The sequence below is a fragment of the Bombina bombina genome, chromosome 4 (assembly GCF_027579735.1).
Source record: "Bombina bombina isolate aBomBom1 chromosome 4, aBomBom1.pri, whole genome shotgun sequence".
Classification (NCBI taxonomy): Eukaryota; Metazoa; Chordata; class Amphibia; order Anura; family Bombinatoridae; genus Bombina; species Bombina bombina.
The window spans coordinates 780,278,007-780,296,786 of NC_069502.1; the positions used below are offsets into that span (position 1 = coordinate 780,278,007).

The window sequence follows — 18,780 nt, forward strand, 5'->3', positions numbered from 1 at the left end:
AACCAATTTCATGCATTGTTCCTGTCACTACGGCAGCGTGTTTCTGGTTCGAAGAACTAGAAAAGTCGCTCAATAAAGAATCTTCGTATGAGGAGGTTATGGACAGAGTTCATGCACTTAAATTGGCTAACTCTTTTATTCTAGATGCCGCTTTGCAATTAGCGAGATTAGCGGCGAAAAATTCAGGGTTTGCTATCGTGGCGCGCAGAGCGCTCTGGCTAAAGTCTTGGTCAGCGGATGTGTCTTCCAAGACAAAATTGCTTAACATCCCTTTCAAGGGCAAAACACTGTTTGGTCCTGAGTTGAAAGAGATTATTTCAGACATCACCGGAGGAAAGGGCCACGCCCTTCCTCAGGATAGGTCTTTTAGGCTAGAAATAAGCCTAATTTTCGTCCCTTTCGCAGAAACGGACCAGCCTCTACTTCTACATCCTCTAAGCAAGAGGGTAATACTTCTCAACCCAAACCAGCCTGGAGACCGATGCAAGGCTGGAACAAGGGTAAGCAGGCCAAGAAGCCTGCCACTGCTACCAAAACAGCATGAAGGGATGGCCCCCGATCCGGGACCGGATCTGGTGGGGGGCAGACTTTCTCTCTTTGCTCAGGCCTGGGCAAGAGATGTTCAGGATCCTTGGGCACTAGAAATAGTTTCTCAAGGTTATCTCCTGGAATTCAAGGAACTACCCCCAAGGGGAAGGTTCCACAGGTCTCCATTATCTTCAAACCAAATAAAAAGACAGGCATTCTTACATTGTGTAGAAGACCTGTTAAGGATGGGAGTAATTCATCCAGTTCCAATAAGAGAACAAGGGATGGGGTTTTACTCCAACCTGTTCATAGTTCCCAAAAAAGAGGGAACATTCAGACCAATTCTAGATCTCAAGATCCTAAACAAATTTCTCAGGGTTCCATCGTTCAAAATGGAAACCATTCGAACGATCCTTCCTACCATCCAGGAAGGTCAATTTATGACCACGGTGGATTTAAAGGATGCGTACCTCCATATTCCTATCCACAAGGAACATCATCAGTTCCTAAGGTTCGCTTTTCTGGACAAGCATTACCAGTTTGTGGCACTTCCATTCGGATTAGCCACTGCTCCGAGAATTTTCACAAAGGTACTAGGGTCCCTTCTAGCGGTTCTAAGACCAAGGGGCATTGCAGTAGTACCGTACTTGGACGACATCCTGATTCAAGCGTCGTCTCTGTCAAAAGCAAAGGCTCATACGGACATCGTCCTAGCCTTTCTCAGATCTCACGGATGGAAAGTAAACATAGAAAAAAGTTCTCTTTCCCCGTCAACAAGAGTTCCCTTCTTGGGAACAATAATAGACTCCTTAGAAATGAGAATTTTTCTGACAGAGGTCAGAAAATCAAAACTTCTAAGCTCTTGTCAAGTTCTTCATTCTGTTCTTCGTCCTTCCATAGCGCAGTGCATGGAAGTAATAGGATTGATGGTTGCAGCAATGGACATAGTTCTTTTTGCACGAATTCATCTAAGTCCATTACAACTGTGCATGCTCAGACAGTGGAATGGGGATTATACAGACTTGTCTCCGACCATTCAAGTAGATCAAAGGACCAGAGATTCACTCCGTTGGTGGCTAATCCTGGACAACCTGTCACAGGGAATGAGCTTCCGCAGACCAGAGTGGGTCATTGTCACGACCGACGCCAGTCTGGTGGGCTGGGGCGCGGTCTGGGAACCCCTGAAAGCTCAGGGTCTATGGTCTCGGGAAGAATCTCTTCTCCCGATAAACATTCTGGAACTGAGAGCGATATTCAATGCTCTCAAAGCTTGGCCTCATCTAGCAAAGGCCAAATTCATAAGGTTTCAATCAGACAACATGACGACAGTTGCATATATCAACCATCAGGGGGGAACAAGGAGTTCCCTGGCGATGGAGGAAGTGACCAAGATAATTCAATGGGCGGAGGATCACTCCTGCCACTTGTCTGCAATCCACATCCCAGGAGTGGAAAATTGGGAAGCGGATTTTCTGAGTCGTCAGACATTCCATCCGGGGGAGTGGGAACTCCACCCGGAAATCTTTGCCCAAATAACTCAATTATGGGGCATTCCAGACATGGATCTGATGGCGTCTCGTCAGAACTTCAAGGTTCCTTGTTACGGGTCCAGATCCAGGGATCCCAAGGCGACTCTAGTGGATGCACTAGTAGCACCTTGGACCTTCAACCTAGCTTATGTTTTCCCACCGTTTCCTCTCATTCCCAGGCTGGTAGCCAGGATCAACCAGGAGAGGGCTTCGGTGATCTTGATAGCTCCTGCGTGGCCACGCAGGACTTGGTATGCAGACCTGGTGAATATGTCATCGGCTCCACCATGGAAGCTACCTTTGAGACAGGACCTTCTTGTTCAAGGTCCATTCGAACATCCGAATCTGGTTTCTCTCCAACTGACTGCTTGGAGATTGAACGCTTGATTTTATCAAAGCGTGGGTTTTCAGATTCTGTAATTGATACTCTGATTCAGGCTAGAAAGCCTGTGACTAGAAAAATTTACCATAAGATATGGAAAAAATATATCTGTTGGTGTGAATCTAAAGGATTCCCGTGGAACAAGATAAAAATTCCTAGGATTTTATCCTTTCTACAAGAGGGTTTGGAGAAGGGATTATCTGCAAGTTCTCTGAAGGGACAGATTTCTGCGTTATCTGTTTTACTTCACAAAAGGCTGGCAGCTGTGCCAGACGTTCAAGCGTTTGTTCAGGCTCTGGTTAGAATCAAGCCTGTTTACAGACCTTTGACTCCTCCCTGGAGTCTTAATCTAGTTCTTTCAGTTCTTCAAGGGGTTCCGTTTGAACCCTTACATTCCGTAGATATTAAGTTACTATCTTGGAAAGTTTTGTTTTTGGTTGCAATTTCTTCTGCTAGAAGAATTTCTGAGTTATCTGTGCTGCAGTGTTCTCCGCCCTATCTGGTGTTCCATGCAGATAAGGTGGTTTTACGTACTAAGCCTGGTTTTCTTCCGAAAGTTGTTTCCAACAAGAATATTAACCAGGAGATAGTTGTACCTTCTTTGTGCCCGAATCCAGTTTCAAAGAAGGAACGTTTGTTACACAATTTGGACGTAGTCCGTGCTCTAAAATTCTATTTAGAAGCCACTAAAGATTTCAGACAAACTTCTTCTTTGTTTGTTGTCTATTCTGGTAAAAGGAGAGGTCAAAAAGCAAATTCTACCTCTCTTTCCTTTTGGCTTAAAAGCATTATCCGTTTGGCTTATGAGACTGCCGGACGGCAGCCTCCTGAAAGAATCACAGCTCACTCCACTAGGGCTGTGGCTTCCACATGGGCCTTCAAGAACAAGGCTTCTGTTGACCAGATTTGTAAGGCAGCGACTTGGTCTTCACTGCACACTTTTGCCAAATTTTACAAATTTGATACTTTTGCTTCTTCAGAGGCTATTTTTGGGAGAAAGGTTTTGCAAGCCGTGGTGCCTTCCATTTAGGTGACCTGATTTGCTCCCTCCCTTCATCCGTGTCCTAAAGCTTTGGTATTGGTTCCCACAAGTAAGGATGACGCCATGGACCGGACACACCTATGTTGGAGAAAACAGAATTTATGCTTACCTGATAAATTACTTTCTCCAACGGTGTGTCCGGTCCGCGGCCCGCCCTGGTTTTTTTAATCAGGTCTGATGAATTATTTTCTCTAACTACAGTCACCACGGTATCATATGGTTTCTCCTATGCATATTTCCTCCTGTACGTCGGTCGAATGACTGGGGTAGGCGGAGCCTAGGAGGGATCATATGACCAGCTTTGCTGGGCTCTTTGCCATTTCCTGTTGGGGAAGAGAATATCCCACAAGTAAGGATGATGCCGCGGACCGGACACACCGTTGGAGAAAGTAATTTATCAGGTAAGCATAAATTCTGTTTTTATTATCTTCAATCAAAAGTTTGTTATTTTAAATGGTACCGGTGTTTGTACTATTTACTCTCTAGCAGAAAAGTGATGAAGATTTCTGCTGAGAGGAAAATGATCTTAGCATGTTGTAACTAAAATCCACTGCTGTTCCCACACAGGACTGAGGAGTACCAGAAAACTTCAGTTGGGGGGGAACAGTTTGCAGGGTGAACTGCAATAAGGTATGTTCAGTCATTTATTTCTAGACAAGACTGAGATAGTGCTAGAAGGGACTGACAATATCCCCATGAGGGGAGGGTAAGCTATGTTCACAGACTTAGTAAGGAACTGAATGCTTACATAATAGGGCTAATATACTGGTTGACACTTATTCAGGGCAATCGATTGTTTAGCTAAAGAAAATATCGTTTGCAAGACACTTTGAAAGCCCTTTTGGGTTCTTTCTGGGGTTATTACCCACATGGCTATTTTTTATTCACTTAGAAGTGATTTCTTAGGCCTCACAGCTCTGGAATTAGAGTGGGAGGAGCCTAATTTCGCTCCTCAGATGCGCGGTTAGAATTGCAGAGAAGTTCATGCTGCTTCACATGGTGGGTCCTGCTGCTGTTTGAGGGCCTTATAGAAGCTATATTCCCCCAAATCTGATCTCTAAGGGCAGGTAGGGCCACAGCAATGCTGTGGCAAGGTGCTGTACTAATTTTAACCGGGTGTTGGCTTTAGGCTGCTCCGGTTTGGGCATTAAGGGGTTAATCATTTTGCAACTTGTGGTGCAATCTTATTAAGGCTTTAGGTACATTTTTCACTGTTTTGTAAAATTGTGTGCTCTCTCTTAAAGGCACAGTAACGTTTTTTCAAATTGTGTTTTTTATTTGATTAAAGTGATTTCCAAGCCTGCTTGTGTATTCTACTAGTCTGTTAAACATGTCTGACACTAAGGAAAATCCTTGTTCAATGTGTTTAGAAGCCATGGTGGAACCCCCTCTCAGAATGTGTCCCACTTGTACTGATATGTCTATACACTTTAAAGATCATATTGTTGCACTCAAGAATGTGGCCCAAGATGATTCTCAGACTGAAGGTAACGAGGGTAGCCCGTCTGCCTCTCCCCAAGTGTCACAACCAGTTACGCCCGCGCAAGCGACGCCTAGTACCTCTAGTGCGTCTAACCCTTTTACATTACAAGAATTAGCGGCAGTCATGGATAATTCTCTTACAGCCTTCTTATCTAAACTGCCCGTGTTACCTGCAAAGCGTGATAGCTCCGTTTTAAGAACAGATTATGAGCATTCTGACGCTTTGGTAGCCGTATCAGATATACCCTCACAACGCTCTGAAGTGGGAGTGAGGGATTTGATGTCTGAGGGAGAAGTCTCTGATTCAGGAAGGGTTCCTCCTCAGACAGATTCAGATACATTGGCTTTTAAATTTAAACTAGAACACCTCCGCGTTTTGCTTAGGGAGGTATTGGCTACTCTGGATGACTGCGACCCTTTGGTGATCCCAGAGAAATTGTGTAAAATTGACAAGTACCTAGAGGTCCCTGTTTACACGGATATGTTTCCGGTCCCTAAGAGGATTGCGGATATCGTTACTAGGGAGTGGGATAGACCAGGTGTTCCCTTTGCTCCCCCTCCTGTTTTTAAGAAAATGTTCCCCATACCTGACCCTGTACGGGACTTGGGGCAGACGGTCCCTAAGGTGGAGGGGGCTGTTTCTTCACTTGCTAAACGCACAACCATAGCAATAGAAGACAGTTGTGCTTTTAAAGACCCTATGGATAAGAAGTTAGAGGGTTTACTTAAGAAATTTTTTGTTCAACAAGGTTTTCTTCTCCAGCTTATTGCCTGCATTATTCCTGTAACTACTGCAGCTGCTTTCTGGTTTGAGGCGCTGGAAGACTCGCTCCAGATGGAGACCTCATATGAGGAAATTATGGATAGAATTAAGGCTCTAAAGCTAGCTAATTCTTTTATCACTGACGCCGCTTTCCAAATAGCTAAGTTAGTGGCGAAAAATTCAGGTTTCGCCATTTTGGCGCGCATGGCGCTATGGCTAAAGTCCTGGTCGGCCGATGTGTCGTCTAAATCCAAGCTTTTGAACATCCCTTTCAAAGGAAAGACCCTCTTCGGGCCTGAACTGAAAGAGATTATTTCAGAAATCACCGGGGGAAAAGACCATGCTATCCCTCAGGACAAGCCCTTTAAGACAAAGAACAAAGCTAATTTTCGTTCCTTTCGTAATTTCAGGAACGGCCCCGCTTCATCCTCTCTGGCTGCAAAGCAAGAGGGTAACACTTCACAGCCAAAGGTAACCTGGAAACCTTACCAGGGCTGGAATAAGGGTAAACAGGCCAAAAAGCCTGCAGCTGCCAACAAGACAGCATGAAGGGGTAGCCCCCGATCCGGGACCGGATCTAGTAGGGGGCAGACTCTCTCTCTTCGCTCAGGCCTGGGCAAGAGATGTACACGATCCTTGGGCATTAGATATTGTATCCCAGGGATATCTTCTAGAATTCAAGGGTTCTCCTCCAAAGGGGAGGTTCCACATTTCTCGTCTGTCTACAGATCAGACAAAGAAGCGTTTTTACGCTGTGTAGAAGATCTACATACAATGGGAGTGATCCACCCAGTTCCAATCATGGAACAAGGGCTGGGTTTTTACTCAAACCTGTTTGTGGTTCCCAAAAAAGAGGGAACTTTCAGACCCATCCTGGATCTAAAAATTCTAAACAGATTCCTCAGAGTCCCATCATTCAAGATGGAGACCATTCGAACGATCTTACCAATGATCCAGGAAGGTCAATATATGACTACCGTGGATCTAAAGGATGCATACCTACACATTCCTATCCACAAAGATCATCACCAGTTTCTCAGGTTCGCCTTTCTGGACAAGCATTACCAGTTTGTGGCTCTTCCTTTCAGCTTAGCCACTGCTCCCAGAATTTTCACAAAGGTGCTAGGGTCCCTCCTGGCGGTTCTAAGACCGTGGGGCATAGCAGTGGCACCTTACCTGGACGACATCTTAATTCAGGCGCCGTCCTTCCAAAGAGGCAAATCTCACACGGAGATTGTATTGGCCTTTCTGAGGTCTCACGGGTGGAAGGTGAACATCAAAAAGAGTTCCCTTTCCCCTCTCACAAGGGTTCCCTTCCTAGGGACTCTAATAGACTCGGTAGAAATGAAAATATTTCTGACGGAGGTCAGAAAATTAAAACTCTTAACTACTTTCCAAGTTCTTCATTCTATTCCCCGGCCATCTGTGGCTCAGTGCATGGAGACAATCAGATTAATGGTAGCGGCAATGGACATAGTCCCTTTTGCTCGGATACACCTCAGACCACTGCAACTATGCATGCTCAAACAGTGGAATGGGGATTATGCAGATTTGTCTCCTCAAATTCAGTTGGACCAGGAGACCAGAGATTCTCTTCTCTGGTGGTTGTCTCAGGATCACCTGTCTCAAGGAATATGTTTCCGCAGACCAGAGTGGATCATTGTAACGACCGACGCCAGTCTGTTAGGCTGGGGGGCGGTCTGGGACTCCCTGAAAGCTCAGGGCTTATGGTCTCGGGAAGAAAAGCTTCTCCCGATAAACATTCCGGAACTGAGGGCGATATTCAACGCTCTTCAGGCATGGCCTCCACTAGCTGCGGCCAAATTCATCAGATTTCAGTCGGACAACATCACGACTGTAGCTTACGTCAATCATCAGGGGGAACAAAGCGTTCCCTAGCGATGACGGAAGTAACCAAAATAATAAAGTGGGCGGAGGATCACTCCTGCCAGCTCTCAGCAATTCACATCCCAGGAGTAGACAACTGGGAGGCGGATTTCCTAAGTCGTCAGACTTTTCACCCGGGGGAGTGGGAACTCCACCCGGAGGTGTTTGCCCAGCTGACTCAGCTATGGGGCACTCCAGAGTTGGATCTGATGGCGTCCCGTCAGAACACCAAACTTCCTCTCTATGGGTCCAGGTCCCGGGACCCCAAGGCGGTATTGATAGATGCTCTAGCAGCGCCTTGGTCCTTCAATCTGGCTTATGTTTTTCCACCGTTTCCCCTTCTCCCTCGTCTGGTCGCCAGAATCAAGCAGGAGAAGGCTTCTGTGATTCTGATAGCACCTGCGTGGCCACGCAGGACTTGGTATGCAGACCTAGTGGACATGTCATCTGTCCCACCATGGACACTGCCAACGAGGCAGGATCTTCTAATACAGGGTCCGTTCAAGCATCCAAATCTAGTTTCTCTACGTCTGACTGCTTGGAGATTGAACGCTTAATTCTATCAAAGCGTGGTTTCTCTGAGTCAGTTATAGATACTCTGATTCAGGCTAGAAAGCCTGTCACCAGGAAAATCTACCATAAGATATGGCGGAAATATCTGGGTTGGTGTGAATCCAAGGGTTACTCATGGAGTAAGATTAGGATTCCCAGGATATTGTCTTTCCTCCAAGAAGGATTGGAGAAGGGATTGTCAGCTAGTTCCTTAAAGGGACAGATATCTGCTCTGTCTATTCTTTTACACAAGCGTCTGGCAGAGGTACCAGACGTTCAAGCGTTTGCTCAGGCTTTAGTCAGAATCAAGCCTGTCTATAAACCTGTGGCTCCGCCATGGAGTCTAAATCTAGTTCAGTTCTTCAAGGGGTTCCGTTTGAACCTTTACATTCCATAGACATTAAGTTGTTATCTTGGAAAGTTTTGTTTCTGGTAGCTATCTGTTCTGCTCGAAGAGTTTCAGAATTATCTGCCTTACAGTGTGATTCACCTTACCTGGTGTTCCACGCAGATAAGGTAGTTTTGCGTACCAAGCCTGGTTTTCTTCCTAAAGTTGTTTCTAACAAGAATATTAACCAGGAAATAGTTGTTCCTTCTGTGTCCTAATCCTTCTTCGAAGAAGGAACGTCTGTTACACAATCTTGATGTAGTTCGTGCTTTAAAGTTCTATTTACAAGCAACTAAGGATTTCAGACAAACATCCTCCTTGTTTGTTATCTATTCTGGTAAGAGGAGAGGTCAGAAAGCGACTGCTACCTCTCTTTCCTTTTGGCTGAAAAGCATCATCCGTTTGGCCTATGAGACTGCTGGACAGCAGCCTCCTGAAACAATTACTGCTCATTCTACGAGGGCAGTTGCTTCCACATGGGCTTTCAAAAATGAGGCTTCTGTTGAACAGATTTGTAAGGCAGCGACTTGGTCTTCATTGCATACTTTTTCCAAATTTTACAAATTCGATACTTTTGCTTCTTCGGAGGCTATTTTTGGGAGAAAGGTTTTGCAAGCAGTGGTGCCTTCCGTTTAAGGTACCTGTCTTGTTCCCTCCCTTCATCCGTGTCCTAAAGCTTTGGTATTGGTATCCTACAAGTAAAGGATGAATCCGTGGACTGGATACACCTTGCAAGAGAAAACAGAATTTATGCTTACCTGATAAATTACTTTCTCTTACGGTGTATCCAGTCCACGGCCCGCCCTGGCATTTGTCAGGTAATTTTTTTAATTTAAACTACAGTCACCACTGCACCCTATGGTTTCTCCTTTTTCTTCCTAACCTTTGGTCGAATGACTGGGGGGTGGAGCTAGAGGGGGAGCTATATGGACAGCTCTGCTGTGTGCTCTCTTTGCCACTTCCTGTTAGGAAGGAGAATATCCCACAAGTAAAGGATGAATCCGTGGACTGGATACACCGCAAGAGAAAGTAATTTATTAGGTAAGTATAAATTCTGTTTTTAGATGCTAATATATATATATATATATAAACTAAAGAATTACAAGCTAGTCCTATCCAGCACTAACTAATCCCACAAAATAATTAGATACATTTCCCCAGTGCTAAGAACCCTCAACATAGCAATGTTAAGTAACTATGCATAATGCATGAATTCACTGCAGAAAAGGGGAGCATTTAAAGCATTTATTAGAGCAGACAAAAATGCAGTTAATTTGAAACATTAATTTCAGGCAATTCTACTCCTATCATAGTGCACTATAAAAACTAATGTATGTTATATACAAGGATATTGGAAAATATTAATAAGATAGGTTCCAATAAGAAAAAAATTATATAGTGATATATGAGAGCTCTCAAAAAATTGACAAACTTAAAATTAAAAATGTTCCAGAATTCAGTTTGAGTCACAGGATTATAGCAACAAATTCCCAGCGCTAATATGGAGGAATTGAGTCCCATACATTGAATAAAGCAATACCAAATTGCAATTGTGTAGTCCAGTGATTTTTAAACTTTTTTTTGCCGTGGCACACTTTTTTACATTAAAAAATCCTGTGGCACACCACCATCCCAAAATTAAAAAAAAAATCACACATTGTAGCCTAATGCAGCATATATATATATATATATATATATATATATATACACATACACACAAACACACACATACTGTATGTATTGTGCTGTTATGCCATGCCTCCTACAAACTACCCCTGCACTGGGAGTAAAAAACAAGCAAAGTTTAAAAAATATGTCACACTGTTGTCAGTCTGCCGTGGCACACCTGAGGATCTCTCACGGCACACTAGTGTGCCACGGCACACTGGTTGAAAAACACTGGTGTAGTCGATGGTCAGAGTATGTCAGGGTTATAATTCAACCAGCAACCGCCCTTTGCTTTAGCAAATGCATTCAAAACTGAGCTCAGGCTATCAATGCTGTGTAGAAAGTCAAGGTAGCTGTCCCACAATTCAACAAATACTTTCATGGATACAATTTTATTACTGCTTCTGTATTCAGAAAATCCGCCATAGCGGTTATACTTGCGGTCTGAGGGAGTCCCAATGTCGCGGTGCCACACCTAGGTACACCTGTTTGTAGAAATGACTCTGTGTTTTCCAACCTAGTGTGTTCTTCTCCCCAAGTTGGTTCCTGTTGTAGTGATACGACTTGAAATTGTGGATGCGCCTCCTGACACCTCCTGCGAAGACTTCCATGACAATAACGTCTACCTTGGTTGCTCCAGCAAACACCACAGCCAGCTACGCGCGTTTCACCCCTAAGGCTCTGGGGCTTCTTCCGGCTCCAATAAAAGATCACATGTCTGAGGATATTCAACATTTCTTTTAAAGAGAAGTAACGGAGGAAAACTCCTCCCATTTTGAAGCCTTTGAAATATTTAAGTGTCTGGGGTAAAATGGTAACTTATTTGTAAGAATAGTAATCGTTACTAGGATAAAGTTAACTCAATAAGATTATACAATTATACACATAAATTGAAACAGTTTAACTTGAAAATTATTATATTATACTTGCTCCCCTTCTGCGGAATGAGAATACTGAAAGTCATCATACTATGAACTAAGTTTCTAAAGTAAATTTAGAAATACAGTTATGATCAAAACTATCTTATTAGCACCATTTTAATATATAATTTTATAATATTAAATGTGGCGGATTCAGAATCAACACTTATAAAAAATATATTTTTTATTAAAAATAAGGATGTGGCCAATTTTCTGACAAGTACCTATTAATTTCTGTCTAGATTCTTATCCTTTTTAGTAGGGACCTTGATATGAACTTCACCCTATTAATATTTTAAACAATGTCATATTTATTCAGGAAAGAGTTTTTTTTACATACATAAGATACTCTTTTTAAGCGAGTCATTCACCCAAATAACATGCATAGTTTATCTGTTCATTAATCCCTAAGGGTGCGAGGGCTTTTAAGTTATAGATCCATTTGCATTCATTTTGTAACAGTATCTTATCAAGATTGCCCCTTCTTTCTTTGAGGTCTATTTATTGAAGACCCCTACATTTAAGTTCATGTTTGTTGCTATTGTGTTTATGGAAAAAAAAGTCTAGCTACGCTACTAGTGTTTATCAGTTTATTTTTTTTATGTATTTTATGTTCTTTAATTCTCTCCCTCAACTCACTGTAGGTTTTACCTACATAGTAACAAGGGCAGCTACAGTAAACTACACTACTCCTTCACTCGAACAATTTATATGTCCCTGAATGTGCCATTTCTTCCCAAATTTATCAATGAATTTATTATCAGTCGTCATATTTGTACATACTGAGCATTTTGAACATTTAAAGTTCCCAACAGTACTTTTGTATTGAGATAGCCAATTGCTACCTTTATTGGATAGGAAGTGTCTTTTGACTAGTTTGTCTTTCAGATTTGGTGCTTTCCTGGCTGTCATTTGTGGGGCTTCACCTACGCATTGGCTATTGAGGAATCCAAGGTTAAAACATGCCAGTGTCTTACAAGGATTGTTCTAATTTTCGCCCAAGAGTCATTATAAGTACTTATGAACCTTACTGTTTCCTCTTTGTTTATCTTTAGTTTTATATAAATTTTCCTGCCTATTCAAATATCTTGCTTTTTTATACACCCTTTTTATTCAATTTTGAGAAAACCCTCGTTCCTTGAATCTCTGTTTTAATTAAAACGGAGATTCAAGGAACAAGGATATTCTCAAAATTGCCTAAAAAGGGCCTATAACAAAGCAAAATATTTGTTGATTCTGAATCCGCCACATTTAATATTATAAAATGATATATTAAAATGGTGCTATTAAGATCGTTTTGATCATAACTGTATTTCTAAATTTACTTTAGATACTTAGTTCATAGTATGATGACTTTCAGTATTCACATTCTGCAGAAGGGGGGAGCAAGTATAATATAATATTTTTCAAGTTAAACTGTTTCAATTTATGTGTATAATTGTATAATCTTATTGCGTTAACTTTATCCTAGTAACAATTACTATTGTTACAAATAAGTTACCATTTTACCCCAGACACTTAATTATCTCAAAGGCTTCACAATTGGAGGAGTTTTCCTCCGTTACTTCTCTTTAAAAGAAATGTTGAATATCCTCAGACATGTGATCTTTTATTGGAGCTGGAAGAAGCCCCAGAGCCTTAAGGGTGAAATGCGCGTAGCTGGCTGTGGTGTTTGCTGGAGCAACCAAGGTAGACGTTATTGTCACGGAAGTCTTTGGAGGAGGTGTCAAGAGGCGCATTCACAATTTCAAGTCGTATCACTACAACAGGGACCAACTTGGGGAGAAGAACACACTAGGTTGGAAAACACAGAGAAATTTCTACAAACAGGAGGTGATGTAAAAGTTCATTCTTTATCTTTGGCCATATATATTTGAGTGAGCAAGTTCCCAAACAAATATATAAAAGCAAATGTTCTAGGATGTTCTCACTAAAGTCAAAATTAAACTTTTATGTTTCTGATAAAGTATGCAGTTTTAAGAGACTTTCTAATTTACTTCTATTATAAAATTTTGCACATTATTTTTATATACACACTTTTTGAGGTACTAACTCATACTGACAATGTGCACAAGTTCATATGGTATACATATACTAGTCTGTGATTGGCGGTTGGTTGTTACATGACAAAGGGGGCCAGCAAATAGGGAATGTGTGTGTGTGTGTGTGTATATATATATGTGTGTGTGTGTGTATATATATATATATATCTACTGCTTATTTGAAAATCAGAGTAAATTTTATTATGTTGTATTTATATTATACACTTGTTAATTATGCAATTCTAATGTGTATAGTGGTCCTTTAAAGGGACATGAAACTGCAACATGATTCAGATAGAAAAAAAAAATTAAAGGACAACAATAATTTAAACTACATTATGTTCTCCTTACATTTGCCTGGGATACATTTTAGTTTATTTTAGTCTGTAGCTATATGGCCAGAAATATTTGCTCTAGCATTTACCCAACTCCTGCCCCCTTTTTGATAGACCTGAACCAGAATTCTATTTATAATTGATGTCCTAACACAAGGATAATGTTTACTAGGGTGGATATAAAAGACACTCAGGACAGTTTCCTTCAGTAGGATTAAATGTTGTTTGTTAGAAATATTATTGTCTTTAGCAGTGCAAAGGAAGATATAATGCAGTTATCCCATGGTTTTCTTCCACAGCTTCTTGTCAACTGTAATTTTAAGTATTCTTTGCATAGCAACCTTTGATTTCTTAGCGATCATTATCTTGTTCTTATCTTGGGCAAGATGATCCTAGTTCTCATAATCCGTTTCACATTAGATACACTAGTTACTGCCTAGGTCTGCTAATTTTCTTTCTCCATGTCCCCTCCTTGTCAAAATATGAAAGTGCTTGCCTTGATTTCTTGTTATAGACTATATACTAGATACTATAAAAACTAGATAACATAACAGGTCGAATTCCACTTTGTTTCAAGCTCAGAAGCCTATTAGCTATTTATATAAACTGTCTTACTAAATATTGTGAGGAAAATTCATTTCTGGGCTTCCTTGTCGCTTCTGTAGAATCTGGAGTTCTACAGGATAGATCACCTAAAGGTTAGAAAACAGCACACCTTCTCTGCTTGTAGTGGGGCACGGAATAAAAGACTTGCCAGGTCCCAGTCAATCCAAGTATAAAGAATATTCCAGCCTCCAATTTCTTTAAAATACCTTTATTTCATATAGGGTCCTGAGTAGAAATTACAACGTTTCAAGCCTAAACAGGCTCTTAATCATGTATACATGATTAAGAGCCTGTTTAGGCTTGAAACGTTGTAATTTCTACTGATTAAGAGCCTGTTTAGGCTTGAAACGTTGTAATTTCTACTCAGGACCCTATATGAAATAAAGGTCTTTTAAAGAAATTGGAGGCTGGAATATTCTTTATACTTGGTTCTACAGGATAGGCCAACCTAGAACATTGCTTGATAGTTCTTTGGTTTTGTATTCCTTCTATGAAAAGTGTCTTTTAACCCAGATATATTGTTGGTCAAACAATAGAGACCATTCCACTATTAGCAATTGTGTGGCTTCATTATGGTACAGTTATAACAAAAGTTTAGGAGAAACAGTAATAGCACTGGTTTTCAAACCTGTCTTTGGGTCTTCCCAACAGCCCAGGTTTTCAGGATTACCTTGGATGAGAGCAGGTAAAATAAACGAGTTTACTAATCACTGATTATTTCACCTGTGCTCTAGTTAAGATATCTTTAAAATGTGGCTTTTTAGGGAGGTCTGAGAACAGGTTTGAAAACCAGTGAGTTATAACGAAAGACTAGGTGAAACAATTATGTAAGGCAGCCAATTGATAATGTTTATAACCTTATACAAGTTAAATATTTCTGCAACTGTGCAGGAAGCTTTTGGAATAAAATTATTTTGGGCTGTTTTTCTTCATAACTAGATTTTTTTTATTTATTTTTTGTCACTCTTCTGTCTGTGCTATAATGGGAACATGAAGGAAAAAAATAATTAGTTTATTCACTAAATCAATATCAGCATTTGTAGACCAACTTTTTAGGATCTGCTACCATCTCCAAATAGGTGTGGAACGGACAGCCCAAATGGTAGTGAATGTGATGTCACATTGAGTTAATTGATATTTTATATATTTTTTTCCCCCTGTCAGGACAACGTATTGTACAAAGACTTCGATCTGCCCTATTTGCCTCCATTCTAAAGCAGGAAGTTGGTTTTTTTGATAAAACTCGAACTGGAGAGCTGATAAACCGGCTGTCTTCAGACACTGCTCTGCTTGGCCGATCTGTTACTGAGAACCTTTCTGATGGTCTTAGAGCAGTAGCCCAGGCCTCAGTCGGAGTTGGAATGATGGTAACACTTTAATTTGTTATATACAAGTTTTTCACTTGTCAAATGTAATTTAATATACTTACATTTAAAATAAATTTTTATATATTTTTATTTTATTTTAGTTGGAAATTAATTTTTTTTTCTGTGAGTACATGAAAAACTGTTTATGAATATTGTACCAAAAATACTAAAAAATGAAACGCATTCAATTTATTCAGATTTTCTTTCATAAAAAGTAATTGCATATATAGTTATCATAAATACATTTGGATAAGTGTTTTACCTGTTTATTGCCCTCTAGGAACTTTAAGAGACTTTAAAAACGTTGTAGTTAGTTACATTTTTCTGTGGCATTGCAAGAAATAAACATAAGTAGGTGGGTTTTAAAATGTTACAAATACATTAAGACCTTGTTTGCTGCAAAAGCTTTTAATAGCGAAACTCCACCCACCAATCTGGAATTGTTACTGGAGTGGAGAAGGCAAGATGCTACCATAGTCATTATGTTGACAAAATAACCGTTGTTTTGCAGGTGCTTACCTGATATATGTTGAAGACAATTAGGGACAGATATGTGGCCAAAATAGGCCTTCAAAGTTTGCCATGTGCCCTCCCAGAATTTTCAGACTTAGATTACAGAAAAAAAGGGGTAAAACCAATTAATAAAAATATATTGCAAAATTGTTTAACTACATCAAAGAAATACATAATTAAACATTTTATATAGCCAAGCCGAGATTGAGTCTGCAGACCACAAGACTAGCCAGACTCAGTATGTTAGTATTATGTGCATTGTTGTGCAGTTATCAGTTAAAGCCAACAAGGGAGTGATGCAGCAGGGTTAGCAATGAGAAGCCTGCAGTCTGCATTTCTAGCTCTGAAAATGAGAACAAAAACAAAATTTCAGAGCTAAATTACATGAAAAGGGGCAAAATAAATTGCTTAAGTATATTGTAAAGTTGTTTTACTATGCATAACTAAACATTAAGGAATATAGGGAACTGAAAACTGGAGTTGCTGAGTTTTCATTTTCTCCTCTAGCTATCTATCAATCACTAGCTGTGAAATAGACTGAGTTTTTAAATATACAGCTGTTTTGAAAGATGTTTCATATATGCAATTTACAAAAGTGTCCTGTTTTTTGTGGTATTATGTAAATAAATGTAAAAGATAACTTCTGTGCTTAGAGAGGATACATTTGGACTCAAATTAAAGTGATTGTAAAGTTTAATGGATAAGTGCCTGGTATCTAAAAATAATCTTAAAGGGACAGTATACACTCATTTTCATATAACTGCATGTAATAGACACTACTATAACGAATAAGATGCACAGATACTGATATAAAATCCAGTGTAAAACTGTTTAAAAACTTACTTAGAAGCTGTCAGTTTGGCTCTGTTGAAAAGGTAGCTGGAAAGCCCACTGCAAGTGGCACATAAGACACTCCCCCCTCCCCCTTCTTTTGCATATGAAAAGACCCTTTACACAAACAGCAGCAAGCTGGAGAAGGTAGCTGACAGTATTCACATAAAACTTTGGGGCTTGGTTAGGAGTCTGACAATCAGAGCAATGTTATTTAAAAATAAGCAAAACTATACATTTATTTAAAAAAAAAAACTTTATGGGCTATATAAATAGATCATCTACAAAACATTTATGCAAAGAAAAAATGAGTGTATAATGTCCCTTTAAGAACAGGGGCACTTTAATTCATGAAACTTTACAAAGAAAGACGCTTATTTATTAAAATATTTACCTTTGAGTTATGATGGTAAACATAATGCCGATCCTCCACCCGCAGCTCCTGCTTTCATTAGCATATCGATGATGATCCGGCTTCCTCCAATTGTTGCGTGCCTCACGAGCTTGACGCCAAAGGGGGCACACAACGATTGGAGGAAGCTGTATTCTATATCAATCTGCTAAAGCAAGCGGGAGCTGCGGCCTCAGTGGTTGTCATATTCCTTTTATATAAGTGACCAAACACTGTACTGCACCTCTGCTTCTGTCATCAGATCTGCTACTGTGTGGCCCTTTTATGCGCTGCCTGCACATGTCCACTGGAGATTCACATAGGAAAATGTTGTTTCCCTGTGCAGCATAGCTGAACTGTGTGTCTCTGCCTGGTTTAAAGGGACATGATACCCAAATGTTGAAACACTTGAAACTGATGCAGCATAGCTGTAAAAAGCTGACTAGAAAATATTACCTGAACATCTCTATGTAAAAAAGGAAGATATTTTATCTCAAAATGTTTTAAAGGGAGAGAAATTCCCAAGATTTTCTTTCATGATTTGGATAGAACATACAATTTTAAACAACAGCTCGGCATGCTAAGTGTTAGGTGTCCCCTTCAGGGGGTAAGTGTCAGTGCAGGCCAAAGCCTGGGGCCTAGTGTACCACCTGAGGCATATGTAGATTACCTGATAAGGGCCCCTTAGAATGACTCAGACCACGCAGCATTATGATCGAAAGCCAATTCTGTTTATTGCACAGTGCAAGCCTTTCTTATAGTGACATACAGGGTTAAGGGGATGACACGTTAGGACCGCGTCATCTTACACAGTTATACAGAGCAATTTACAAGGAAAAACTGGAACATGAGTTTCTCATAACAATATTTACAGAGTCATAACAAACTACCATCTGCAGAGACAACCGAGTGTCTAAAGCCTCTTGTTTACATTATCTTATTCTATCTTACTTCTAGGCATTAGGCCAGGGTACATTGGCAAGGCCGAATAGCTAAAGAAACTCATAACATGCATATAATTCTCACTGCATAATACCCCAGTATAATAAAGTCTATTCATTACAAAATGGCTGCGAGGAACAAGATGGCTGCGAAGAACAAGATGGCTGCCATCAGGTTCATATTACCCCTAACATACCATCCTTTTATTCTAACAGAATAACATAAAAATAGACAGGCATAGAAAATTAGTAAAGCCTTATATTATGGTAACAGAACTCTATAAGAATACTAAAGAGAAAAATATTTGCATGTCGTGATATACTTTTATAGGCTAATTGTCACTGCATATAGGTACAGTCCCTCCAATACCTTCCATCTATCCTCCAGCCTTCCCAAAACTACCGGTCTACCAGCACAGAGACCCAACCAGCCCCCCATCTACCCCCAAACAACGCTGCATCTTCTATCTCTCCACCTGCATTGCTAGCACCCCCCAATATGTCCAACAGTTCCTTTTCCACAGTAAAGCATGACATAGCAACAGCACAACTGTCTCTAGGTGGCCTCTGAATACTTTAAGAACAGTCTTTGTCCATTTGAGAGCGCTGCACC

General features: G+C 40.5%; 1 protein-coding gene across 2 annotated transcripts in view; it reads left to right on the forward strand.

The window, feature by feature from the left end:
* Window positions 1-18,780, forward strand: part of ABCB10 (ATP binding cassette subfamily B member 10) — a 332,203-nt gene that overhangs the window by 42,185 nt on the left and 271,238 nt on the right. For both annotated transcript variants that reach the window (XM_053711149.1, XM_053711150.1), the window contains exon 3: window positions 15,289-15,491. In XM_053711149.1, the coding sequence (XP_053567124.1) occupies window positions 15,289-15,491 (203 nt within the window). The remainder of the gene's footprint in view (window positions 1-15,288; window positions 15,492-18,780) is intronic.